Source organism: Neospora caninum, chromosome XI (genome assembly GCF_000208865.1).
Source record: "Neospora caninum Liverpool complete genome, chromosome XI".
In the NCBI taxonomy this organism is placed as follows: domain Eukaryota; phylum Apicomplexa; class Conoidasida; order Eucoccidiorida; family Sarcocystidae; genus Neospora; species Neospora caninum.
In genome coordinates, this window is record NC_018397.1 from 3,612,248 (window position 1) to 3,638,237 (window position 25,990).

Below are 25,990 nucleotides of genomic sequence, written 5' to 3' on the forward strand. Positions count from 1 at the left end.
CCGCAGGTGAGGGCAGGGATGCGCCACAAAAGGAGAATTCGTCGAAAGAAGTGCGGACGCGAAGAGTCGAGGAAAAAGACAGCAGCAGTCGACACATTTTAGCAAACACAAAATCCGCCAAAGAAATACAGAGTCTCGTTCATAGAGGCCTGGGGAGGAGACAAGGAGACGCAGGAGCTGAGTTAGGAAGCGTGTGAGGGGCGACGGGCTACAGATCATGGGATACGCAGCAAAGGACGCAAAGAGATATCGCAAGAGAGAGGAGACGAAAAGATCGATCTTGGATGAAAGCGACACGAGGCAGAGAAGGAACGGAGAAAACCGCGAGAAAGGGATAGAGAGATCCGGGCGAAGGGAGTGTCTAAAGAAGGGAAGAGACAGAGATTTCTCAAAGAGACAGTGCAGGGCAAAAACAGGAGATAGTGCGGCAGCAGGACACATTCCGGTGCAGAGGGTGGAGACTGATGTGTCAGGAATGAGCTGTCAGCGAGGAGAGGGGAAAGACGCGACACCGTGAACAGGTTAGAGACACAGGCAACGCTGAGGAAGAGATAAAACCAGGTGCGAGACGCACGGGAAACGCTGGAAACCGAGAACACGGCGAGAAAAGAAGGGAGATGAGGGGGCAAAACAACAAAGAACGAGAGGGGAACGCAACCCAGGCGAGCAGGCGGAGCAGGAAGAGAAGAAAGTTGGGGGGGGGGTGGGGGGTGGGCCCTTGGTGGGGGGTGGTGGTGGTGTTTGTGGTGTGTTGGGTGTGTGGTTGGGGCTTTTGGGTCTGTGGGTGGGTGTGTGGGGGGGGTGTCCCCGTTGTTCTTGGTCCCCGCGTGGTGTGTCTGTGCTCGCTCTGGGCTGTCTCCTCGGCTCGGGCGGTTTGGGTCTGGCCGATGTGGGCCCCCCACTGGCTGGGGCTCCCCCCTCTGTGCCTTCGGCGCCCGTCCAGCGTCTGGGGGGCGACTGTTTCGCCGCCTGCGCTCCCCGTTTTGCCCTGAGCAAGAGAGCTTGGGGAGGCCCCGGCCATCAGCCAGAGAAAGGCATTTCCGGACAAAGAGGGACGCGCGGTAACCCGCCAGTCCTCGACGCACCATTGTTAGTGTCAGAGCTGGACACGACGGGAGAGTGAAAACGGGACCGAAGCGAGAGGGCGAGCAAAAAAGGGCTCCCAGCAACGCGGGAGTGGCGTAAGCGGGAGCAGGAAGAGAGCGACTTTAAAACACGAGGAGAAGACAAGGCCGGGAGAAGAGAAGTGCAAAGACGAGTCGACACAAATTCGTCTGCTTCGAATCCTTTCTGCTCGATTTCCTGCCGTTGTCTTGCAGCGCGTGGTTCGGTGTCCAACACGCCGGCTAGGGGGTCAGGAGGGGAGAGCGCACGCGCGAAACGAAAGGGGAGGGAAGTCGTCGCCGACAGAAATGCACACGAGACTGCGAGCAATCGGAGACGAAGGCTCGCCGCAAAACGGAGAAAGTGACGGGAAGGAAAGACACTCAAAAGGAGAGAAGACCCAGGACCGCACACGTGGAGGAAGGGGACACGGTTCGTCTTTTCGCGTTTTCCTTTTCGGGTGTACATACACCGAGAGCCCGGAAACGGCGGAAACGGCGGAACCGGCGGTCGCGGCTCAAAAGGTCAAACGCTTCGATTTCACAAGCCAGCCCCCTGGGCTCGTTTCCAACTCGGGGTTTTCCTTCGCAAAACGGGAATGTCCGATGGGGCATTCGGTCCTCTGCGTCCGCCGTTTCGGCTGGATGTACACTCGAAGCGACACACCGCGCGCAAAACACACGCACGCGCCTCTTCGCGCTCGACGCCTGTGGTTCTCTCGCTTCGTTCTCGCGCTGGTGTCTGCTGCCTGGCCGGACTCTTGGAGCGCCCTGAGGCAGAAGTCGGGGGAGGAGACACGGCAAAATTCGGTTTGGCGTCGAGTGTATATGCACCTCGCCCTCGCAGGGAATGCAGTCTCGTCTTCCTCGGGAAAAACGGCTCTCGCTCCTCTTTTGTTCTGGCGCAGAAATATCTTCTCTCCGCTGTTCCCCGGCGCCCCGCCCTGCGGAGCGGAGACCGTCCAGAACGGCTCAGGTCTTTTACGATTTTCGCCCAACGCCGCACGCGCGCGCTGCAGTGGATGTACACGTGAGAATGCCCAGCACCAGCAGAAAACGTGCGCCCGTCTGCCACCAGTTTTTCTTCGGAGCTCTGTGAAGGCGAACCCTCTGTGTCTCCCCAACCCTGTCGCCAGCTTCATTGCTACATTTCTCCGCGATCCTCTCAACGCGGAAGAAGCACGGCAGCCAGCGCCTACACACGCGGAGGCTCACGCGTGCGAAAAGGACACAAGCATCCGCGGGAGGAGCACCCCAATTTCACTCCGCGTGCGGTGTGCCGGACCCCCCGGGATCTCTGCGAGTTCTTCTCGAGTTTTTGCCTGTTTGTTTCCTCGGGAGAAAAAGCGCAGCCAATCCGGCTCCGTCTCTTCTCAAAATCGCGTTTTTCTTTGCCACAGACAAACGGAGGTCCGCCCCTCGCCCCGTCCAGGCTTTTTCTCCCCGCCCGCTGCGCGCGTTCTTCGCGGCAGTTCGAGTTCGCGTTTGGAACAAAACGGAAAAACGCTGGCGGAAAAAGGATACTGCCTCGCTCTTTTCCGGCATCACGACCACAGACAATCCGCAGTTTCGCGCGCCTGGCGTTTGACCGTTTCGCTCTCTTGCCGCCTCAAAGGGAATCGCACGTGTCTCGAGCAGCCTTCCTGTCTCCTCACCGCGGTGTCCGGCAGAAATAAGCGCAGAACGTTCGAGCAGAGAGAGAAATCCGGGAGGTGCTGCTGTGTACATACGCCTTTGAAAAAGCGGAAAACCTCATCACTCTCTTTCGCCTCTCGTTCTGGACGCTCAGCGTCGTTTCGTGCCGCACAGCAAGGGAGAAAGACGGCGACTGGTGTCCGGGATCCCACGATTCAGAGAAGACACAAAACGAGAAGACACTCCTCTCTCCTTGGTCTCTGTCCTTCGCTTGTGCTCCATCTTCTTCTCTGGCTCTGCGTTGCGCCGTCGAGCTTTGTCTCTTACGGCACAAGGGGAGAAAACGTTCCGCGTCCTCCATCTCGCCTTCCCGAGACGTTTTCCCGTTTTTTTCTCTCGCATCGCGGAACTCTGAGGGCTGCTCATCGACCGTGGCGTGGCCAAGCACGGCAGGTTTTCCCCTCCATCATTTTTGTGGTTTTCTCCCGTTCTTCTTTTGCGAGGGAAGGCGTCACCTATCGCCAAGCGAGCAAAAAGATGGAGGCATCGAACACAACAGAGAACGACACGAAAATGCGGGAGTCTTCCTCGTTCCCTTCCTCGACTGCGGAGGCGCACTTGGAGGAGGAGGCGCGCATGAGCGACTCGCTGTCGAGTGTACCGACGGACGACGAGAAAACGAAGGAAGAGGACGATGATGCCGTCGAGGGAACCCCGGAAGAAAGAATGACAATCGCCCTCTCCTGCAAAGATGCAGGAAACGACGTCTTCAAGAGTGGAGACATCGCGGCAGCGAAAGCCAAGTACACGGTGAGTCGAGCAGGAAAAGGGATCGCAGACACCGGCGAGAATGCGGGGGTTCTATACGTAACCTCGCGCGTTCTTGCTTCTTTCGGCGTGTCAACTTTGCTCGAAAGAATGGAAGCGGAAAATGAGCAGGAAACACATAAGAAGGGAAATGTCAGAGGCGTGCTTCTTCATGTGGATCGTTTGCATGGTCAAAAGAAGAGAAGAACTTCACGTTTTGTTTCTGTCTTGCCGCTCTCTTCGTTGCGACTGCTCCGTTCTTTTTGTCCTCTCTGAAGATCCGTCTCGCCTCGTTTGCTTCAGTGAAGATCACCCTCAACAAGACACTCTCGCGCCTCTCTCGCCGCCGGGCATCCGTTCGTCGTTCTCTCACATATTCATGTAAAATCACATATTCATACTTTTATGTTTATGCATATATATATATATATATGTATATATGTGTGTATATGTATATGTTTATATATTTGTACGTATATCTTTGTACGTATATATTTGTCTGTGTGTATTCATATATGAGCGTGTACATACAGGCGGGTGCAAAGTGCAAAGACGGCTTTCTGTATCGATGTGTGGAAGACTCGTGTTTTTGAGAGATTTCGTTTTCGTTCAGGAGGGCCTGAAGCAGCTGAAGGATTTGGATTTTGGGGACGCGAAAAGGCTGCGCGTCGCGTTGAACTCGAACGTAGCGATGTGCTGCATCAAAGCCGAAGACTGGTCCGAGGCGATTGCCGCCGCGAATGCCGTTCTCGAGGAAGAGCCCGAAAACGTGAAGGTAAAACTTCCGCAAGTTTTCCTGACGCACAGCCGCCGACCTGACATTGCTTCCCTGCAGCTCCATCCGAGGAAAGACACCGCTGTGGGCTTCCACGAAGGAATATATGCAGGAGAACACCTACGCGTGCTTTTGTATAAATATACGTATATAAATATATAGGCGTATGTACTTTGCGTATATATTTACATCTATGTGAGTATGGATGCATACGTGTGTGTGTGTGTGTGTGCCTCGTCCTGTGCTTCTTCATCCGCATGGCATTCGTCTCGTGTAAGTTTTCTCTTCCTTTGCAGGCTCTGTATCGTCGCGGCGTAGCCCGCAGCGCCTTTGGTTTCTACGGGGAGGCGAAGGCGGATCTTCTCCAAGTTGCGCGTTTGGATCCGAAGAACGCAGATGCGCGCAAAGAACTCGAGAAGGTGAAGGAGCGAATTGCCAAGCACAACGCCGAGAAGAAAAAGGTAAGAAAGGGAGCGGACGCTCTCACGCTTTCAGGTGTCAAGAGAGTGTGTGTGTCTGCCGTCCGCTCGCCAGGCGTGCGTGTGTCTGTCGCGGTGGGACTTGAAACTCTCCGAAAGCCGACGACGATTACTCCCACCTCGTCGCCTCTTTCTCTTTCTCTGTCTTGTCTCGCTGGGTCTCCCTTCTGCGAATCCGGGCGCCCCCGCACGTGAGGCGGCGCGCGGGAGGGAGCGAGGAGGCTTGTGCTGCGTCTCTTCTCGTTTTTTTCAGGCTTTCAGCGGCCTCTTTGACAGAGCGGCAGGAATGTACGCGGACCGAGAAGAGCAGATGCGGCAAAAGCGGTTGCAGGCGGCGGAAGAGGAGAAGAAGCAAAGGGCGACTTGGGAGAAGGAAATGGAGGAGCGAAGAGGTTGGTTGCTTAGCAGGAAACAGAAAACCTCCCGTTACCTTACCACTGTGTGGGGGAGATCGAGAAGAGAGCGTTTGAAAAAGAGATGCTCTTCCCAAGAAAAGATGGAGAGAAAGCGAGAACTCGAGCGTGGTGCAGAGATCGTCTGGCGGACGTTTGGGGTGCGTGTGGAACCTGAAGGGGAACGCGTGTGTTTCTTTTGTGTTGCTTGCTTCCCTATACGTGCTTCGTTGTGGATTCGGCTCTATACATGGTGTCCCCGCGAGAAGACACCGGATTTTCTCTCTCGCGATAGCTGTCCTGGCGTCTTTTTCTGCGAGGATGGACACGCGAGAAAAGATTGGGACTGCTAAAATCTCGACAGCGAAAAGTGCGCTGTCTCGTATGCTGTTGCTCAGAGAAGGGCGAAGAAGAGATCTCTTTCGACGCGTGGAAAGACGAGCATCGGAAAGCCGAGGAAAAAAAAGACAAGCAACGCCGCGAGCGGAACAACTCCCCCGCGTCGTCGCCTTCGACGACAGGTATGTCGGCGAGCTCAGAAAAAATCGAAAATCCGCGTTTTCCAGGGAACACGTGCGTGACTTGCGAATCAGATGCGTGGAGTACGCGGAAGACAAACGAGGGACGGGCATCTGTGTGCGTCTTGACACCGAACGGACGTTGTGCGTTTCTGGTCTCTTCTGTCTTCCCTTTCCCTCCTCTCGCCGAGCCTCTGGCGACGCAGTCGTTCGCGTCGCGTTCTCTTTGCCTCTTCTTTCTCGCTGTCGTCTCTTCCCGTGCGTGTTTCCTCTTTCTCTTCTTCTTTCTCTCCAGTTTCGTGACTCTTTCGTCTTCCTTTTTTTGGCTAGCTTCCTCAGGGCGAACGAGCAAGGCGTCAGGGGGAGTGGAGTGTCTGGAACTCGACGAAGAAGACCAGAAGATCATCGACGAAACGAAGAAGATGGGTTACTGCTACTTCCGTCGAGATCTGACAGAAGAGGAAAAGAAACTGAATGCACAGCACCGACCGACGCGAATCGAACCCGAAGACGCGAGCGCCGCAGCGGGCACCGCTGGGGGGCGGTCGACAGTTGCATCCAACGCCGAGAACGTAGGAGAATGGCTTGTCCAGACCTGTGTTTCCCAAACGAGCTCATGTAAAACGCGCATGCACTGGCCCTTTTCTTCTGCGGGTTCTTCGCTGTGTTTTTTGCGCCCGACACGAGCTCGGCAACGCCCTCGGTGGTGGAGTTGTGTTCGTCTCGCCTCTGGGTAAAAACAATGCTCTGTCTCTCACTTCCCTTCTTTCCACACGCGCGCGCGGCTGACGCCTCAGGAGTCCTGCTCCACGCGCTTGTCTCTCGTCTCGCTGTGAGCTTCCCTCTGTGGAGAGAGACGGCGCCTGCGGATGGTTCCTCTCTTGTTCGCTTCGCTCTGCTGGCGCATGCAGAGAGGCAAATCAAGTGCAGCCTTCCACGCTTCTGACCTTTTCTTTGCAGGCTTCGACTGGAGCCAAACAGAGCGGCGTCTCTTCCTGGAACTCCGCTGGAACCACGTACGAGGAAAAAGGTAAACTCTCGTCTCGCGAACCCCTTCCCTTGCCTCTCTATACACAAACAGCTCTCTGTTTACGCACTCCTTCAGCCACATATACATATGTATATATATGTATATGTATATATTTGTGGCGTATATGTACATATGTGTGTCTAACCGTTCATTCATGCATACACATGTACAGCCATTTCCTTGTCCCATGTGCACAGACCAATGATCGCCTTTGGTGTGTACTGCTGTCGTTTCTATTAACAAGCACAGACAAGAGTGTCTCTCTGGTTCTCTGTGTGGATGCGTCTTACAGGGTGATTCGTGCCTGCATAATACAGAGAATGGTAGAAAGATTCGTATATAGGCAGACCTCCACGTATATATATTTGTGTACGTATATATATATATATATATAGGAGCCATGCGTTCACTCCCCCCGTTGGGATTCCAACAAAGAGCAGTCTGTGGAAAGCGACGCTTTTCAGGTGTTGGTCCTTCGCTAGACCCCTGTGGCTGAAGGATCTTGCTTCCTTTCAACCTTTCTTGTCCCGAATTTTTGGCTCTGTTTCAGACGTCTCGGAGTGGGCTAAGAAGCGATTCGAGGAGCGGTTGAAAGAAGCGAAAGTTGTTCGCGGCAGCGACATCGATTCCCTCCTTCAAAACCCCGAGCAGCTCGTGAACACTCTCCAGGCAAGGCCAACTCCATTCGCCTTTACTCGTATACATATCTGTACATATCTGTGCATCTAGAAATACAGATGCATACACAAGTATCTGTGAAAATGCATGATCGGGCACGTGTGGCTGCGTCTGCCTGCTTTCCTGGCGTGTGATTTGCACATGTATGGGAAGCGAATGACGCTGCTATATATATGGATATACTTTTGTGCATATATATATATATATGTATATATGTTCGGACAGAGGAGCGAAAGACAGGAAAGGATTTTCCAAGAGAGGGTCTTTTTTGCTGCGTTCAGGGATCGTCGAAGGGCGGCGAATCCGCGGATCCTCTCGCCTCTTTGCAGAAACTCATGGGGCAGTTCATGCATACAGAAATCAAGGTAAGAAAAACCATGGCGCCTAACCCCGCGTTTTTCTCTTTACGCCTTTCTGAACGTTCGCGAGGACGCACCTCCGGGATGCAGAGCCTTTCTAGAAAGGCTGAGATTTGCGCGCCACAGCTGCCGATAGAGATGCGCGCCTGTCGCGTCTTGGGGAAGAGCGGCGAGGCGCGTCGACAAACGGAAAGGTGGTTCGGTGAGCGCGTTCAGGCGCCCTGTTGCAGTCGCGTGTATGTTGATGGGGAAAGTGGTTAATAAAGTGGTTAATGAATTGGTCAAGGAAGTGGTTAAGGAAGGGGTTAAGGACGTACTCACGGAGGGGGACTGTTTTTTCTTCGTGAGCGATCGCGAAGCTCTGGTCCGGGGACGGTGGCAGGAGGACAGTTCTCCTGCTCGAGGGGAGAGGCTGCAAACAACGCCAGTCGCGACAGGGTGTTGAAAGGCAAAAAGGCGTGAGTGGGTGGATCTGCGTTTTGGATTGGTTTTCGGACCGTTTTCGTTTCTTGCATCGCCGCTCCACTAGTTTTTCTTTATGTCCAGTTCGCTTGTCCTCTGCCTGTGTCTGTCTGTTCCTCCAGTGCAAAGAGGTGACAGGCTTGACGGGAGATGCGCAGGTCGTCGTGATGCGAGGGACGAAACGTTTCCTGTTTGAATTCGCATGCACCGTCGTCTTCGAAGTGTCCGGGGAGCTCACGCTCCCAGACAACGGACTCGTGCCGACAGCTGGCGAGAAAGACGACACCAAGTTCTGCTACAAAGGTGCGAAGAAAAGCGAGCTCAAAAGGGCGACGGGCAGAAACCACGAGACGCCCCAGCGGAAGAAAGCACAGAGACAGGCGAGAACGAGCAGGCGGGGACTTCAGAACGTGGGGGGGGGGGGGGGGGGGGGGAGGGGAGGGGGAGCGTGGTTTCGCTCTGCCTCGTTCCCAGCTGGTTGCTTTTCGAAGGACAGTCTCCCCGGTTCCAACCGAGACGCGCGGTTCCCAGTGCTCCTCCGATTGTCTCCGCTGTTGCCGAGAAGTGTACGTACGCTTGAAGACGCCTTGGGGGTTCGCGAACCATCCGTCATGGTGGAAACGAAGCTGTTTTGTGTTTTTGTCTCTGCTGGGTCCAAAGGAGAGATTTCGCTTCCGGAAGTGAGCAGTGCAGACGGCAAGGGCGAGGCGTGGCTGACGGGCAGTCGCATCAAAATGAAACAGAAAGTGGATCCTCGCAACCAAGCAAGTAAGCTGGAAGAGTCCGGTCGCCCATCGCGCGCGAGCATTGCAGTGTACATACAGCACTAGAAGCCCACTGTGTTTGCGTTTCGCGGAGGTTCGGCAGGCACACTGAGTGAATCGTTTCTCTTTCTCCGTAGCATTTGTTTCTGTGCCAAAAGACAGTCGCGCCAAAGAGGTTCCTTCGTGTGATGTTGCGCCTCCCGGTGTCAAGTGGGCCAGAACTGTCTGTGTGACTTGGAGGACTGTCGTTTTTTTTCTCGTCTATCGCTCCGTCTTTTTTGCTGTCGGGTGTCTCCTCATCTCGGGGTCTTTGTCGTCTTTTTGCTGTTCCAGTTGTCGACGAGTGCATCGATGCCTTCAAGAAGCAACTGGTTCACCAAATTCACCAATTCCTTGCGGACTTCTCCAAGACAGCGTGAAAACGCAAACGCGTTTTTCGAATGTGCTCTCAGTCCTCCCTGGTAGATATTCAAAGCAGAATAGACTTCGGCTGAGATCTACCTCTAGCTAAACAGATGGGCGTAACGAAGTGGACGACTGGGAACGCCTCGTTTTCTCGCGGTCCGTCCTTCATAGAACCGAGGGCGAGTTGGGGATTTCTGCAGTGTATTTTGACCTCGCGTCGGGGCCCGTATCCCCCCCCCCCTCTCTCCGGGCGAAGAGGCGTCTCTTTCTTCGCCAGTAAGGGGTATCCAGAGTCCGATTTTCGGTTTGTCTCTTTCCTTGCCGCTTCATGTGCATATATAAGTCTTCCCGTACATATAAATTTATCTTGTTGATGTATGACACGTGCTTTGATACTGACTCCTATATACAATTCTTCTCTGTCACTTTGTGTATCTGTGGAACTACGTGTCCCTCTATGGATGTGCGCGATTGTGCATGCGGCTATGCGCCTGGTTCTACGTTCTTTGCATCGCGGTGGCGTGCACGTGGCGGTTCGGATGGATGTCGCCGGGTTGGCTGTCCGTGCCTCGCTGTCACGGCGGCTGCTTCTAAGGAATGTGTTCCTCGCCTCTCTCTCGTCTGTGTTCTGTGCTCGGATGTGCTTATGTTTCCTCTGGAAAACGCTTGGGATCTACGCTAACGAGTGGCGGGTCTCGGTCTGTTCGGCGCTGTCAGTTCCTCGTTATGCTGACCAGAGCCATGAGAGGAGTTTCTGCACCGAGTGTTTACCGCAGCAACATCAAAGGTCACCTCTTCATCGACTGAAATCAGACTGCATTGAAAACAATACACGCACCAGAAACGAACATTGTTCTTGCTGAATTCGCAGTAAAAAGACGCGTCGTGCTTGCAGGCACCCTCTGGCGCCGCGAGAAAGTGAATTAGCGAGGGAAAGATGAGAAATCACGGGGATTTGTGTACCCTTGTCGGCCGGAGCGCTCTCGGGAGGATCCTTCCGCGGACCTGAAGATTAGCAGATGAACTAGGGGCACAAAAGGGAGGCACAGCGCGTCTTTTTACTTCGCGGTACCTGCTTAGCATGCGGGAGTATGCAGAAACCGGAAAGAAGGCATCCACCTTGGATTTCCCACGAGCAGAATCTCTCACTGGAACAAACCACTGCTCGTAGCTCAGCGTCGATTTAAACCCCGCCCGGTTGGAACTCGTGGAACAAGCTGTGAATTACGATGGAGCTCAACGACAAAGAACCTATTCTTCGGTACCCTTGCTCTTCAGTTTCCTGTCATAAGAGGCGCCAGACTGAAAGCTGATACCGGTAACTGGGAGCATCACTGCCGCTGAGGGAAGCGTAACGCATGTCCCTTTCTGGGCAGTAAGATGGCCTCTCTAATCCGACGGAAGTCCGCTCGGGGTTCCCTTTCACCCCCGATTTTGCCCGCAAAATCACTTGGATGTGCGCCGATCATCCTTGAGGCGAGACAGTGAAATCAATCCCCCCCGAGACATAATCTCTTACGGATCATGTGGTTGACGTCAGATTCACTTTCGGGACAGCCCTGACGCGGGCGCACAGATACGCCTGAACCTGCGGCTGCCGACCTGTTCCCCAACACTGTTGAGCTCAAAGTGCCGAGCTTTGGGCGGTTGCGAAGGCGCTCTTCTTCCTCCGAACAAACAAAATGCTAATTATGGAGGAATTGAAACTACTAGGCAGGTGATTTCCCCCACAGGAAGGAATGTGCATTGTCTTCACGACATGAAAACCCTGGTTGCATAGTTTTTCGACAGAGAATGGCGGTGTATCACCTGACACTCCCGTCTCCATCTGCCACGTGTATTCGAGGGAAAGACGACGATATTCAATGACCTCTGTGTGTGGACAGGCCTTCAGCAGATCCTGAATATACGCGTCTACGGATTGTTTTGTGGCAGAATCGATGAGTTTATACTCTAGGCGGTTCGAGTCTAGCAGGCGGAGGAACCGGGTTTGAAGTGCGTGGGTTTTCGCCACATGGATATGCTGTCGACAGAGGCGAATCTTGCCCCAGTGGCAAAGATCAATCTGCAGTCCTAGCAGATTCGGTAAAGGTCCCCCCCTACGAAAGTGTGGTGTTGCACTATGCGAGTCAACTGCCAAGACGAAGTGTGGTAGAGATGCAATCAGGCCTTCGAAAGGGCGTGCGTCGTAGTCCCACATCATGCGTTTCACTGCGACGGTTGGTAACACAAAGGTGCGCGAACTTCCCGTCCTCGGAAGAACAGAGGCCGATTCTTCCTCAGAGGCTTGCGTCCCTGCGTCTCCCTCGACTCTTCCTTGGCCACCCGCCGCTCCCCGGCTGCTGCTGGAAGCCTCACGGCACGGCTGATTCTCGCTTGCGGCACTGCGTTCTGCGTTTTTGAGGAAACCCAGTGCCTCGGCGCATGCAGCCACCACGTCGGCATGCCACCAGCTACAGACAAATTGTAACCGAGGCGGCCGTTCTATAATATGTTTCCACACACCAACCTCCATCCATTCTGGTCGTGTTATCCAGTCCCGCAACATTTCAACTACGCCACTGGAGACGCCATCGAGGTTGGCGTCGAAACGTTCGATTTCCAAACTCGCGTCTTCAATCGGTTCAACTCTCCTCTCTGGATACCGGTCCCTGCCATGCTGATCTCTGCGAGAGGCATGGCCTCTCTTGGACAGATGGGGGCGGTGATCCGAGGGAAGGCGGAGACGAAGCGCACGACCAGCGATTTCCAGCGGCAAACTCGCTGTGCCTTCGTACAGAGGCCGGACAGCAGGACATAGGTGTCGCACGATGGGCCAAACGGTCGAATCGAAAACGTCCTTCATGTCGTCGTCTTGGAGAACTAGACGAAGGGTTGCCAAGCTCCCTAAAACCTTCCGGAATTGCCGGTCGCGCGACGACTCCCCAGGCGCCCCTCTGTGGCCGGCTGTATGTACACCTGGGAAGGCCGCTTCGAGCTCCGTATCGTCCACGTCGGCATCATCCACACACCTTTCCGGAAGACTCTGAATCACTGTAAGCTCTTCTAGAGAGCTGCCAGGAAATTTTGAATTCTCTGGAGCTCGGAATGTCGAGGAATGGACAGAGGGTGAAGCAGAGATATCCCGAGTTGTCATGTCCGTTTGTCCATAGGCCGCGCTATCTAAGATACCCTGTAGTGCAAACGGCAACGATTTGAAGCAACAAAGTGTGATGGTCGCTTTCCGGACAACGGGAGCCATTACAGACAGGAGGTGAACGATCGTGCAGAGCTCCCGACGACGAATAAACGGCATGAGTTCGAGACCGGGTGTGAGTTCATTTTCGCACAGCTCGTAGTACTCCAGGTCCTCGCAAGCGGGGAAGCGGCAGTTGGAGAGAAGCTGAGGCCGGGGCTGTAGCATCCTTTCAAACTCCCCCCGGTGCCGCAGGAGATAGGGGGTCCGCCGGTATGCGCCGGGAGGGACAACCAGGTTCCCGTACAGCGTATCATTCGGTCCCGTTCGACGAAGAAAACTGTGGTGAATACGGAGCCGTTTTACACGGGGAAAGGTCTTAACGATCCCCTGAAGGTTTGCTGGCGCTGACCAGGCGGCTGTTCGCGTCTGCACTGAGAGACTGTGGATCGATTCCGACACGAGGAGAAGCTTGCTGAAGAGAGGAATCATGACTTCTGTTGAGTGGACACTCTGGTCCCAATACAACGACAACTCGGAAAGAAGAGGGGGCGGCGGTTGAAGAGATACGAAATGCCCGAATAGATTGAAGGCTCTCGGCGTCGCAACCCCAGGCAAGCCATCCACTGTCCCCTCTACAGAAGAACTGGAAGGTGCCTCCGCCAACTCAGTTGAAGCAAACTCTGTTTCGGGTCCTGAAGCAGACGGGGACGCGCCAGGTGACAGAACCGAGTTGACTCTGTCTTTAATTCTTGGGGAAGGATCGGACGTGTTGGGACCTTCCGAGAGGCTCCTTGCTGGCCAGTCCGCAGGAAAGACAAGACCTCTCATTTGACGGAGCGATGCTGTCGCCTGTTCGGGTCCAAGGCATCTTCGGAATGCCTTGCAAACGAGTCGAAGAGACGGGAGTTCATTGAGATAAAAATAACGGAAAAAGAGGGCGTGGAAACCGTCCTCGAGGAGATCCAGAAGGCCGGGTCCCGGTTCAGGGGACCCCACTAGGGGCCGGGCTGACCCTACGCCCATGGTGGGAAACGCATTCCCTTTCGCGTCGTTCTTTGAGAATGCGGCCTCTGCTTTCCAGCTGCAATCAACTCCGAAGAAGACCAAGGGAGCAAAGCAACTCAGCAAAAAACAAAGCATGAAAGGACACAGGACCAGCGGAGCCCCGCGGCTCCAAGACAAGATGAATCGGCGCGGGGTCTCACGCTTCTCCGTTCTCACTGGAGTGCCCCATGCTTGGTAGCGTCATGATTGATACGGTTCAGACGTCCGGCTTTCTCACGAAAATTCCAGTGTGTCTCGTGAGTTTCGGCGAGAGTTTCGTCGACTCGCGGCGAAGGCGCGCTTGACCCGCAACTGCTGTCGCCTCGTGCAGCCACCCTCGACGGGGAGGGGGGGGGGTAAAAAAGAAGAACTTCTCAGCAGGAATGCCGGACACATACATACACTTAGAAAACCTCGGTCTGTTATAAAGGACCATAAACTCAACGAAGACTCGGAACCTGGCGAAAAAACTACCAAAAAGATAGAGGAGGAAAGCAACTGTAACATGACGGATAGCGACAAGACAAGCTTGACCTCATTTTCTCTCATTGCCGCACATTGTTGAGCGTCAGAGTAACTAACCAGCAACAAGAGCAAGAGTCCTTTTCCTGTAAGTCGCAACTCATTTTCATTTCCAATCATCTGCGTAGGTCTAAAATTTCTTGCGAAAGGAAGAACTGCAGCCACATTGCGTCACCTTCTCCCATCCCGCGAGAGTAGTCGCGCCTGGTTCATCACTTTAGGCCGTCGGCACAGAGCTCGTGCTCACAGGATCAACAGTAAACGACGAGCTGTCCACTTTAAGAGGTCAACATTTTTGTTAGCAGTAGTTTTCAGTTGCTGTCTGACACAATGCACGATACAAAAAACTGCGTAGTTCCTCAAGATTGTAGCGCGAGGTTGACCCCGCGGACTGATACGAGCGTCAACCTTGATCAGCTTGGTACACGAGAAGCTTCTACATGAAGTGATGTGGAAAAAAAGAAAACGAGACGAGTGAATTAGGGTTCCACAAGAGCAGTACCACTGAAAAGAATATGGTTGCCGCTTTGTTGTTTACGCTGTCTGGTGGCTGGGGGTATCGCCAGTGCGCGCGCGCACGAATACGTGGAGGTCGGGATGTTCCGACAATATCGTACTCAATGCACATGCAGTGATTTGAATCTAATACTTTAGCTGGTGTACCGGTTGTGTGCCTGAAGGGAAGAGGTACCTGTGGGCACATGAACCAGTTTCGCAGAAAGCAATGGGCCTGATGGGTCGGGGGTGCCTTTGTTAAGAACAACTTTTGCCTCTACTGTTTTTACCATGCAACCCAGAGTGCATCATGCTGGGGCATGGACATCCTCACCATTCTCGATTCTGAGCGTCACTGCAATGGACCCCCAAAGCAAAATGCAATAATTTTCGGGACTAAGTTCCTCAGCATTGCCCGTCGTTCACCTCTGTATGTGCAAATCTGTTAGCTCGGGTCATTGTCAACGGCTGGGACAACTTTTATTTTGTGGAGAAGATATTCGCAAAACTGTTTTAAGATACCGAATAATATGGAATGCCGTCCAACATATAGGAAAGCGTGCAGTCAAGCTGATGATAGAGAACTCGCGGATGATAAGCTCGGTTTCCTCGCGCCTCTGCCCCCCACCGCTACAGAGTGCTTTGTGCCATGGCTATCGTGGCAAGTGACGTACATAAGATATGAATCTATTCAAAATTTCTGTCTCTTCCTGTGGCAAAAACTGCGTGCGTTGTGAGCACTAACGTTTCGCGTTCGACTGCAAATGAAATGATTCAGTGACGAGCTGGAACATAACAAAGGGAATCAAATTTTCCGGAGATAGACTCCCTGGTCGGCAGAACTATGGTCTTGCATAGGTTCAAAATTCACTTACCCCCTTGTTCACCTTTGAGGGCAACTTCCACAAAGGAACACGAGGTTCATTAACTACCACGCGGGTGTTAACGCACTCAAGGAAATAACATTTGAGGGTAACGCATGAAATGCATTCACGAAAAACAACTTCGACTCACAAACATGGCACCGTGGCGCTCACTTCTGCGATAGACGAGAACTGTGACGTGACCAGTTGTCCTGCCTACCCGGATCGCTTCCGCTCCACCGTCGACTTGGTAATCTAGCCGCTGATGGAGCGTAAACCCAGGCAGCATATTTTCCGAGAGGGCCGGTATGCCTCGCTGAACGCCGCATTCCCTCTGCCACGAAGCAGGTCCAACTAGTCGGTACTCAATGACAGATACATTAGGGCATGCGTCATGCAGCAGTGAATCCAGAAAGCGCCCAAGAGCACCTTGACTGTTCGTCCGCGAACCGGCACTCGTTCTCCCCTTCCTTATATCATACAGCCTGATAACTCTAGCTTGCCAACGTCCGTATCTGGAAGCGAGTGCCAGGAGCTCCTCAGCGGGTGCGCTGGGTTGTCCACCGCTAAGACCGATCTCTAGACCGACCAGGTTCCGCGAAAAACCTGGCAGATTGACAATTTGATCCATATAGCGTCTGTCTCCTTCGAGCCGTAACAAGATTCCAGGAATGAGTCGTGTAATATCTTGGATGTGCTGGGAGAGGCAAGAAGAGAGTCTGGGCAGAGGCCGAGCAACCTCAAGTGAGACAGTCGGAGGAATGGACGTAGGACACTGGGGCGACGTAGACTCCGGAGTCAAGGGGTACCTAACTCCAGGACGAGAAATGGACACAGTGACAGATGTTGGAGAGTCCCCTCGTATGGCCTTGAAATTAAACTCTGTAATACTTTGACCCTGAATGAACTTCTTAATTTGATCTGAAGTGGCACACTGATAGAGGGAATGTTCACAACACGTTCTTTGGAGCAGCCCATGACAACGACTCCGAGCACCACACCATCCTTCTATTTCCTTCTCGCACATGTTTAAACAAACAGTTCCTCCGAGAAACAGATCCCCTCTAGGACACATACGTTTCACGAGGGCAAGAATGCCTGTTTGGATAAACTCGCAGAGGTCGCATTCGTTCAAGACAAAACGAATCTGGCGCACAGATTGAATCTTCGACATCCCGTCAAGCATTGAATTGCCGAAGAAGGTATCAGGCAGCAGCCAGTCACGGTCTAGCGCTTCGCAGTTACGGATCGCTGGAACGATTTCCAATTCCTCAACAGCGCAAGACGGCCGTGAGGCAAAGTACACAAGAACCTGAGTTATTGTGTAGCGTGAGTCAGCTGTGAAGGCCAGGCGTCGAAGTTCATCCATGGAGGACAGTAAGGAGAAGAGAAATTTCAATTGGTGGTACACGATTTCGTGCCAAAGAACTTCGTCGTCATCGTCATCCCACTCGAAGGAATCAAACCAGCGTAGCTCTTTGCAGGCCGGGAATTCGCATCGAGTAAGGAAATGCCAATCCAAACAATCTTGGTAGTATCTTACATGGGAAGTCCCACAATCGTTGGTAATATCCAACCGCGTTAGTCGAGGGAAGGCGAGTTCTAGAGGCCAGACAGATCTCCACATAGCCAAGGACGAGCCAAAAGTCGACAAATGCTCCAGTGTCGGTGCTGCGGCGGTGAGGAGTCTTCTGAACGTAGCGCACAAGAACCGCGAAACTCCCCCGCTCCAGTGCAGTGATAGCTGTCTTAGGCCACACGGACGAACAGACAAATACGCGTTCAAGAAGCTTGGCGCTTGCCGGCGTCGCTTCGCAGAAACCGAATCACCTTCCTGGTCCCAACCGCCACAGTCACTGTGTTCGATTGAGACCCGGGTATTCGCCTCTTCAGAAGACCCGAGAGCTGCTGCACAGCTCGATGCTTCCGACCCACAATGGGGCCATGCGGCCAGCTGACTTTGTTTTTCGTTAACCACTGTTCCTTCATCCAAAACTCTTTGGCCTTGCCAGTGTTCTATTTCCGTTTCGCACGGCGATATACGCGTGCAACAAACATCACGCTCGTCGTACCACTGACCCGGGAACAGGAATGCTTGCGATTGACGAACATCGAACGCAAATATCTTAGGATCGCCCAGCCGGCTGGCGAATGAACGGCATACCAGCCGGAGCACCGGCAATTCATTGAGATACAGGAAAGAAGTAAGAAGGTCAAAACAGTTTGAGTCCAAGGCCTCAACCGCCAACATCCTCCACACAGACACAGACCGCGAGCCCTTCTTTCCTTGACAGAGAACCCACAAACAAGACGACAAGCAAGTCTGTGTGCACCACTTTTTCACTTCTCTCAACCTGTAGACTGTGGCACTGTTCTATCCACACATATTTTAGTTACGAATCGTTCCATTTGTATATGAGAATTCTACAACACACGACATGAACACTCCAACACCCAGACAAACATCAAACAAGTCCAAAAAATACGGCGGTTCCTTCTACGCAACCTTACGGGATGCCATCCACGGCACACGCAACCTCAAACCATTGTCAAAAATCAAAGAGCCCGTATACAAACAACAAACTGTCAGGGGTCCCGACGCGACCCAGGGCTTCTCCGTGTGTATGGCCTTATTTTTCTGTAAGAGCATGTCAGCGAGACTGATGTGAGCCTCAGACGAGAGAGTGTGAGCGTCGAAGCAATTCAGCGAGCTTCAAAGGGGCATGTTCGTGGTAGCGTAGCTGTGCTGACAGGGAGGCGATTCACGGCGACGGAAACGCAGGACAGCTCAGTACATCTAGCGGCACCGATCGTCGCGTCACGCCTCCCAATGATAACGTAACGCGTTGAGACGGCGAGGAAAGGGAAATAACGCTTGACAAACAGGATATCAACAGCGTCGCGAAGCAGCCTACGTCCCTAATCCAGCCAGCTGGGGGCCGCGGTTGATGATTTGTGAGGAATGCAGGCGTATCGCCCTCCACGGTTTCAGAAAAGAATGCGGTAAAACTCGTAACTTGTTCCTACACCTAGCTGCGCAAGCGCGATTTTTCAAAGCGGCAATGAATTTCACTAGAGGCGTGCGTACGGTTTGAGAAACAATTGAGGTAATCCAGTTGAGACGAACGCGGTAAACAAGATACAGCGCGGAATACGGTCACACGATTTAGATACGCGGGAGAGAGATTCGTCGTCTGGAGATGTGCTGCTTTATGATCGGGGAGGGTCACCATGCAGTTGACTGCCAACACTTCCCGGAAGTCGAAAAAAGATCGTACTCGTTTCCTTGTAGCATCATCAACACCGCAACCGTGGATCACCAGAACCTGCTGCGGCTGTAGTAAGATGTTCTTTCCGGAAAATACTTCTTTTGCTTGTCTGAACAGCGATTGTTAAGACACTTCCCTCGTCAAGCGGTGGCCTTTAGACCAAGCTTTTTGCGAGTTTTGGCAGAAATTTAGCTTTTTCTAACAATTCGGTTACTAGTCCAAAAGTCGAGATCTACACTCATCACCTTTGTAGCATCCGAAGCTTTCGTCCGTTAGAGAGAGCAGACGTTAGTCCAACAAGACGGGTGTAACCTGTGATTCTCTGACGGGGTCAGTTCCATTCTCTGCGGGGTTAATAGAAACGGTCGAAATTTTCAGACTGTGAGTCTCGCTGCACAAGAAGCAAATGCCGTGCCGCCGGATTGCTTACCAAAAAGGACAGATGGAAGCTGAAAAAAGCTAGTGGAAACCGGGGAAAACAGCGTTCTACCGCCCTCCTCCGCGAAGTTGTGCCAAAATGCCGCTTTCAAAGTCGCCGAGAGTAGGCGGTTATTCACGCGTTCTCCTTACCTCCGAAACTTCAGCTAGCACATCTGTGAGCCGCGTCTTGCAGAGAGTGGAACAAAAACGAGTTCTTTCCCCTGCTGCAGAGAACAATTCCACCGCAGATACCTTGCTCCTGAAGTGTCAAAAGCTGACGTCTTCGGAACCTGAGCAGCGTCGCTTCGTTCTCCGGAACTCACCCGCAATCGAGGCTGACGTGATTGTTCGGACTTTGAAACCCGCGTCAGTGTTGCGCTGGATTTATACCCGTTCTGCTGTGGCCTCGCTTTCCTCTTTCCCGTGTGAGGTGCGCAGCGAAGAGTTTTTTCCCAACCTGAAAGCGGACAACGCCAGACGTCCAATTCAAGCGCTGTGAGTTTAAAAGATGGAAGACCCATGTGGAGGAACTTTTGGAGTGTGCCGACCCTACTGTTCCCCTGGTGTTTATGGTTGTCCAGTGAGTTGTTTCCGTTTCCATCCGCGCCGTCCCCAGTGCTGTGGACGAAAACGTGTCTGAAATCGTTTGCAGCGTCCGAGCCGGGTCCTTATACCTACGCAGATCTAGCGAATGTTGCTGCTCACCACGACAGCGCCGTCAGGTGCTGCGCAAAAACACATTAGCTCTGCTACCCAACGTTCCCACCGAAATTCCACTTCGTCTCACGTACGGGGCATCCAAATCGCAACACCTGACTCCCACTTGAAACAGAAGAAATCTCCATAGCTGGTTGCCTGTGGGTGCGGCACCTCTCACAGGTGAACGCGGTACGTCACACACGTGAAGGCGACGGCTGTTGCATCAGAGAAAGACTCCCTCGGGAAACAAGAACCGCGTCTAAAAAAGCGAACTTGCAGCGTGCCCCCCCGAAAACGGTCGAGTCCCGACACACAAACACACCTCTTGTCCAATGCGACCTGATCAAAAAAGATTGCAAAGCCCTTTTCGTGTATAGAAAAGAAACCCGTAACCGCCCTACTAGCCGACCTCTCTCGTTTCGGGGCCAGAGCTCCCCTTAATAACCACTTCTTCAAACTTTCGCCCACGTTGGGGCGCCTCCACTTTCATGCAGTGCTTTCTCGGAGCTGCTAAACGCCTTCGCCTTTCTCTGCATGGGCAAAGCACAGACGTCCTGGTGGGACGAAAAAGACTCCTGCTGGATCCGAGGAAGAGGCGGAATTCCCTCTGGAGCGAGTCCCCATCCCGTTTCTCCGTCCCCTCATGGTAAACAGCAGTCGATCGGCGAACAGGCGGGAGGCGCCCTGAGGAAAACGCCCAAACCTTGGATGTTCTTTCTCGTTTATCTCCGCTGGGTCCTCAGGCCCAAATTCACCGCCATCACACAAAAAAACTCCCCTGTCCCCGCCGGCTGCTCCCATTTCCCTCTTCTTCCCGATCGAACCTGTCTGTCCCGTCCCTCTGTCTCGTTTTGAGACGCAGAGACTGGCGCCTGATCTTCGTTCCCTTTGTCGGCTACGCAGGTGCACGACTCCGCCGGCCCTGCTTCTGCCCCCTTCAAGTCCGTGAAAAAAGACTCCCTCCCGTCGTCTGTGTGATCCGTTCCTTCCTGCTCTTCTCTCTCTCGGCCCCTCTGGCCTAAACACGCGCTGCAGACTTCGACGTCTCGCTTTCAGCCGCCCCGCTATGCGTTCCATTCACGCCAGCCACTTCTTCTCCAGACGCCACAGCAGCCTCGTGGTCCTGTTTCTCCTTTTTTTCCTCCAAGAACTGCCCCGCTTCTGCTCTCACCACACTCGCCCCCCCTCCCTCAGCCACGCACATTTGCCTCTCGCTCTCTCCGTCCGCGTCACTCGTGCGCAAGCACACGCGCCGGGAAGACCGTAGACTCGATTGGGAACCCACCTGGAGGCTCCAGGATCCAGGGGGCCCTCGCGTAGCCCCGACCTCGCATGCAGGACTTGCGTGCCTGCTCTCGTCTCTTCCCTTTTTTCTAGCAACGGCCTCTTCCACCAGTGTGGTTGACGCGAGATCTTCGAGGCTGCCTCCTCTCTCTAGGCCGCTCTCTCTGGAACCCGCGCCCTGGCCTTCTCGCACTTCCCGAGCCTGCGAGACGCTGCCAGGAGCCTGGAAAGACCGCCGAGTCTTCTTGGGAAGGGGACCACTGACTGCGGGGTCTCCAAAGAGGACAGCTGAAGCGAGGTCGAAGGAGGTTGCTCGAGAATCGTCTGAAAACCGCTTCCCCGTAATCTGCGAGCGCCGCGCGGAGCTCCCGCATGCAACGCGGCGACAAGCGACAGCCACCCGCGAGTCCCTCTTCGCCACGCTGAACTGCTTCGGCAGCTGGACGGCAGGCGACGAAAACGGGAAATGGAACTGGTCGCGTCCCAACAGACCTGACGCCCGAGCAATGTCTGTGGGAGAGATAAGCGGCAGAGAGTGAGTGTGCGGGCTAGCAAGACCGGGCGCCGAACCCGACGACGATTCCGAGAAAAACGAAGCGCTGCAAGGGTTTTCGGAATCTGCGCCGGCCTCTGGAGCATCCCCTGGAGAGACAGCTGCGGAAGCCGCAGAAAAAAGGGGCGATCTTGACTGCGGAGACAAGAGACGGACTCCCGGTCCCGGCAGCCGGAGACGAACGATTGCATCTGCTGTCGAAGTGCAGGGAAAGAGAGGACAGAGGAAGCCACGGCGGGGAGCTCCGACGCTGTACATACACTGGTCCACTGGCAGGACGAACGGTCTACCTGGCGGTGGCGTGGGAAGCGCGGAACGCGCTGCCTGCACAGACCGAACATACAGCGGGAGAAAGCGAGAAAGCAAAAGATGTGCAAGAAAGACATGATAAGCGTCTGATATTACACGCAAGTGGGCAAGCCAGAGAGACATTCTCCAAACAAGGGGAAAAAGGTGTTACGAACACCCTCGAACACAACAAAGAGACGATTTAGACAGGGGCACCTGAGTCTTGGCGATATCCAGGAACGTACAGACACTGGCGGCGGAAATCACATGTAGAGGCGAGTTGTAAAAAAAAGCCTGTCCAGGCAGGGGAGAATCTCAACCAAGTTCGCCATAAAAACGGTTGAGTCTCAGATGTGCGGTCCGCGCGTCCAATCCAGCCTTTTTGTAACGTCCCCTGCCGGTACAAAAAGTATATCCGGAGGTGCGTGTACACTGTCTGGCGTCGAGCTGGAGCCAGTGCCAAGGAGTAGACACCTCCAACCAAAAACATGCGTCAGTCTTTCAAAAAAATGCTCGCCTGCCCTCACGCGCTCAGGCGCTTCTTCCGCCTCGTCTTGTGAAGACAGGGTCGATGCCTTCTCCCTCTCGCCTACCTCGACTTCACTTCTCAATTCGTCGAGCGCGTCCAGAACGTCATCCACGCTCTGTTCCCAGGCGCGACTGAACTCGATGCACGTATCGTGGTTCTGCCTCGGTCTCTCTCTCTCCTGCCTCTCGTCATCCCTTGGTGCGCCTCGGCCGCTCCTGCCTCTCATTCGCTTTCCTTCCTCTCCCCCGGCGTCCTGCCGACTGCCTCCCTCGGATTCAGCTGTCGTTTCTTCCTCTTCCAGCAGCACACGTGCGAGGTTGAGGCGGGATCTTCTCTTCTTCGGTTCGCCTTCTTCGCTCCGTTCGTCGCTCCCTCGCGCCTCCTCAGAGTTGCCTTCCTCGCCGAGGCCCCGTCCCCCCAGTGCGCCTGACCGGAAGCCCCCACACGTGAGCCTTCCCCAGCCGGATGCGCGCAGCAGGCGACTGTTTAGACACAGCGGCTGCCCAGGCAGCCCAGCGTGGTGCGATTCTTCCCGCTGGAGAAACTTGAGGCGACTCGTCCGAAGAAAGGTTCGCAGAATCGCCGGCCGCAAAGCAGAGAAATGGAGATGGGACGACTCGAAGAAGAAGAGCGAGTCGCTGCTCGAACGTGGAGGTCTCGATGCTCCTTTCGATTCTGTCTCGCTCCACGCCCCCGCATCCTCTGCCGGTTCGGGCAGCGGTCGCCTTCCCTCCGAGCCGTCCAGAGCCGCACAGCCAACTCCAGCGCTGTCCGGGGAGTACAGCAGGCTGGGCGACGGTTTGTCTGTGTCGTACCTCCGGAGGAACGCAACGAGGGCGCTGTGGATTCTCTGGAGACGCATTCCTGCCGGCTCAGGTTGTCTTTTCTTCGACTGCTGCCGAACAAAGCGGAGAAGCCGCGAGTGGACTTCGGCCTGCTGGAACTGCGACAGACTCCACCCTCCAGTCGCCTCTTCTCTCCCTTCTCCCTCTTCGCCCTCCAGGAGACAGGAACGCGGGGACGCATCGCCTCGCACCCCTTCCACTTCTCCCCTGTCGGATTCCTCTCGCTCAGGACGTTTCGGCGAGTCCTCCGTTTCCCTTTCGTCTGCCCCGTCTCGTACGTCTATTCTTTCCTGCGTCCACAGTGCATCACCTTCAAAAGGTGGGAGCTCAGCGTCCAGTTGCCGAGCGAGATCTGCGAAGGTGATTGGTTCCCCAGCGTCTTGCCCAGCCCACGGGCCCCCGACACCTTCCTTGACTTCTTCCTCTTCGCTTCGTGCCGTCAGCCCCAGAGCCGCCGAGTCAGCTTCGTGCTCGGAGTTCCGACTCCCATCTCTCGCTTCGTTTGTGTGTCGCCCTTGCGAACTTTTCGGGCTCGCACGTCCCGGACCTTCGTCTCCTCCCTCACCACACGGCGCCGAGTCGGAGCCTCGGGACGGCGACTCGATTGGGGTCTTTCCACTCTCTCTAGGTTTCGCGCTTTGCTCGCTGTTCACTGCCTCGCCACATGGAGAGAAAGCCGCCTCGGCAAGCGAAGCGGCGCACGAGGACTCACCTCGCGCTTCGGGCTGATTCGCCTCGTCCTCGGCGCCTGACGCCCGGGGGACGCGCTCCGCCCCCCACGCGAACGCGACCTTGGTCAGCCAGCGCCCAAAGATTTCGTTGTACGCTGAGAGATCGGCAGCTGAGCAGCAAAAGACGCGCGCCGAGTGGTACGCATACGGCGACATGAGCCCGTGGAAAGCCGTGGGAATCAACTCGTCTTCTGCCCAGGAAGGTGCGTGGCGTTTGAGGGCGTCAAGCATCGCGAAACACTTCACGCGAGCTGCATATATACGCGAAGAAGGGCTGCGGGGGCGCCACCCATACGACGGACAAGACAGAAAGTGCTCTTGAAGACACCGCAGACATCGGTTTCGAGGAACAGGCAGACCCGCGGAGGCAGAGGAAGGAGGCAAAGACGCAGAGGAAGGAGGCGAAGACGCAGAGGAAAACATGGGACTGTTTGCCTCAGGTCTTCTCTCTGGTGATGGAGAGTCATCTGAGGGGCGTTTCGGCGGTTCGGGAGGAGCAAGGTAAGACGACACACACGTCTCTTCGACTCGGACTGACGCCGTTGGATCCTGCGCGTGACCACGAAAAGAGACGGCGGGGGCTTCCTTCTCGAGCTGCACGGACGCAGCGGAACTGTCCCCACAGGCTGAATCGGATGGGGGAAGGAGACGCGAAGCAGGGGCAAATCTCGAACACTTTGCGTGAGAAGACGCGTGCTGACGCATACTGAGAGAACCAGGGTGGAGTCCAGGGGAGAGAGAAGGAATCTCGAGGGGACACCAGTCTCCGTTGCTCGTTTCCCGAGGCAGCGACACTCCAGACGGTCGGGGAGCCGAAGAGGTGGAGGCGGCGCGCACGGGATGTTCCTGCCTCTCAGACTCCGTTCCACATTCTCCAGCTATGGCGGAAGGGTCGGGGAAGGGAGAGACGGGAGGACACGGCAAGTGCGGGCAAGAAACGCGGAAAGCCTTGGAGAAGTCCGACACCACGTCCTGCAGTGTTTCGTACATCGCTACCTCTCCCGAAGAAACCTCGGATGCACGGGGCGTCTCCTCGGCTGCACACGCGCGGTCGGGACTCCCGGCGAGGAAAAATGGTTTGCGTCGCGCCCCTTCGGGCGCGTTGGACTCCATCGGCACCGCGAGGGTCTCCACGCCCAGGTCCGACCGCCGCTCCCCAAAGCCCGCGGAGGGGGTGACGCACGCCGAACTCTGTTTCTCCAGAGGTCCGCGGAAAGACGACGGCGCAGAGCTCATCACGGTTTCAGAGTTTGGAAGCAACACCCGTTCCAGACATCCTAGCCTTCACACTGAAGACCAGGACGAAGCGAGAAGCCGACAGCCACGAGAAGACGAAGCAAAAAGACAGGCCGCAGAAGGCACAGAGACGAGCGGATCGCCAGTCGCGCCTTGGCAGATTCCTTCACAGACAGACACTCGAGGACGAGGGCCGGGATCACCCAGAGACGAAGGAAGCACTTTGAGTCGTCCACGCGCGGTCGTGGGGGACACTCAGTACAGAGCCAAGGGAGGCAAAAGCCCCGTGGCAAAACACCGGACAAAAGGAGTCAACAGAGGAAGGCGTTACTTTTGACAAGAATAAACCTCTCGAATGCTCGAAAGCGAATTCACCTGAATCGAAAGCGGGGAACTCGAGAGACACGAGCTACTGATCGTACGCGGGCGAGAAGAGACACCGCGGCCACGGCGGTCGAGAGCGCAGGCCTCTCCCTCCCAGAAAAGGTTTACATTCCCTTTCGATTGAAAGGCAAGAAACGCACGATATCCCGCGTCTCTTTCTCCAGAGAAAATTCGGCACACAGAAGCCTCCGAACGGCGGTAGCCTCCTCGCTGTACACTCTACACGAAAAAGAGCCGAAGGCG

At 54.7% G+C, this 25,990-nt stretch overlaps 4 protein-coding genes across 4 annotated transcripts; 1 reads left to right on the forward strand and 3 right to left on the reverse strand.

The window, feature by feature from the left end:
• Positions 1-3,275: 3,275 nt before the first annotated feature.
• Positions 3,276-9,421, forward strand: NCLIV_057280 (Peptidylprolyl isomerase D (Cyclophilin D),related; the record flags this gene model as incomplete). The annotated part of the gene is made up of 12 exons (XM_003885284.1): positions 3,276-3,548; positions 4,159-4,320; positions 4,617-4,781; positions 5,053-5,191; positions 5,590-5,712; positions 6,040-6,281; positions 6,670-6,739; positions 7,290-7,393; positions 7,699-7,782; positions 8,361-8,541; positions 8,899-9,006; positions 9,336-9,421. 12 exons carry the CDS (start codon positions 3,276-3,278, stop codon positions 9,419-9,421), a joined length of 1,737 nt encoding a protein of 578 aa, XP_003885333.1.
• A 1,610-nt stretch (positions 9,422-11,031) lies between these two features.
• On the reverse strand, positions 11,032-13,725 carry NCLIV_057290 (conserved hypothetical protein; the record flags this gene model as incomplete). The annotated part of the gene is made up of 1 exon (XM_003885285.1): positions 11,032-13,725. The coding sequence occupies one exon, from the start codon at positions 13,723-13,725 to the stop codon at positions 11,032-11,034; it is 2,694 nt and encodes an 897-aa protein (XP_003885334.1).
• A 1,911-nt stretch (positions 13,726-15,636) lies between these two features.
• NCLIV_057300 (hypothetical protein) lies at positions 15,637-17,760 on the reverse strand (the record flags this gene model as incomplete). Its single annotated transcript, XM_003885286.1, has 1 exon — positions 15,637-17,760. One exon carries the CDS (start codon positions 17,758-17,760, stop codon positions 15,637-15,639), a length of 2,124 nt encoding a protein of 707 aa, XP_003885335.1.
• Positions 17,761-20,915: 3,155 nt separating this feature from the next.
• On the reverse strand, positions 20,916-25,363 carry NCLIV_057310 (conserved hypothetical protein; the record flags this gene model as incomplete). Its single annotated transcript, XM_003885287.1, has 3 exons — positions 20,916-21,835; positions 22,025-22,058; positions 22,616-25,363. The coding sequence occupies 3 exons, from the start codon at positions 25,361-25,363 to the stop codon at positions 20,916-20,918; spliced, it is 3,702 nt and encodes a 1,233-aa protein (XP_003885336.1).
• Between the last annotated feature and the right edge of the window lie 627 nt (positions 25,364-25,990).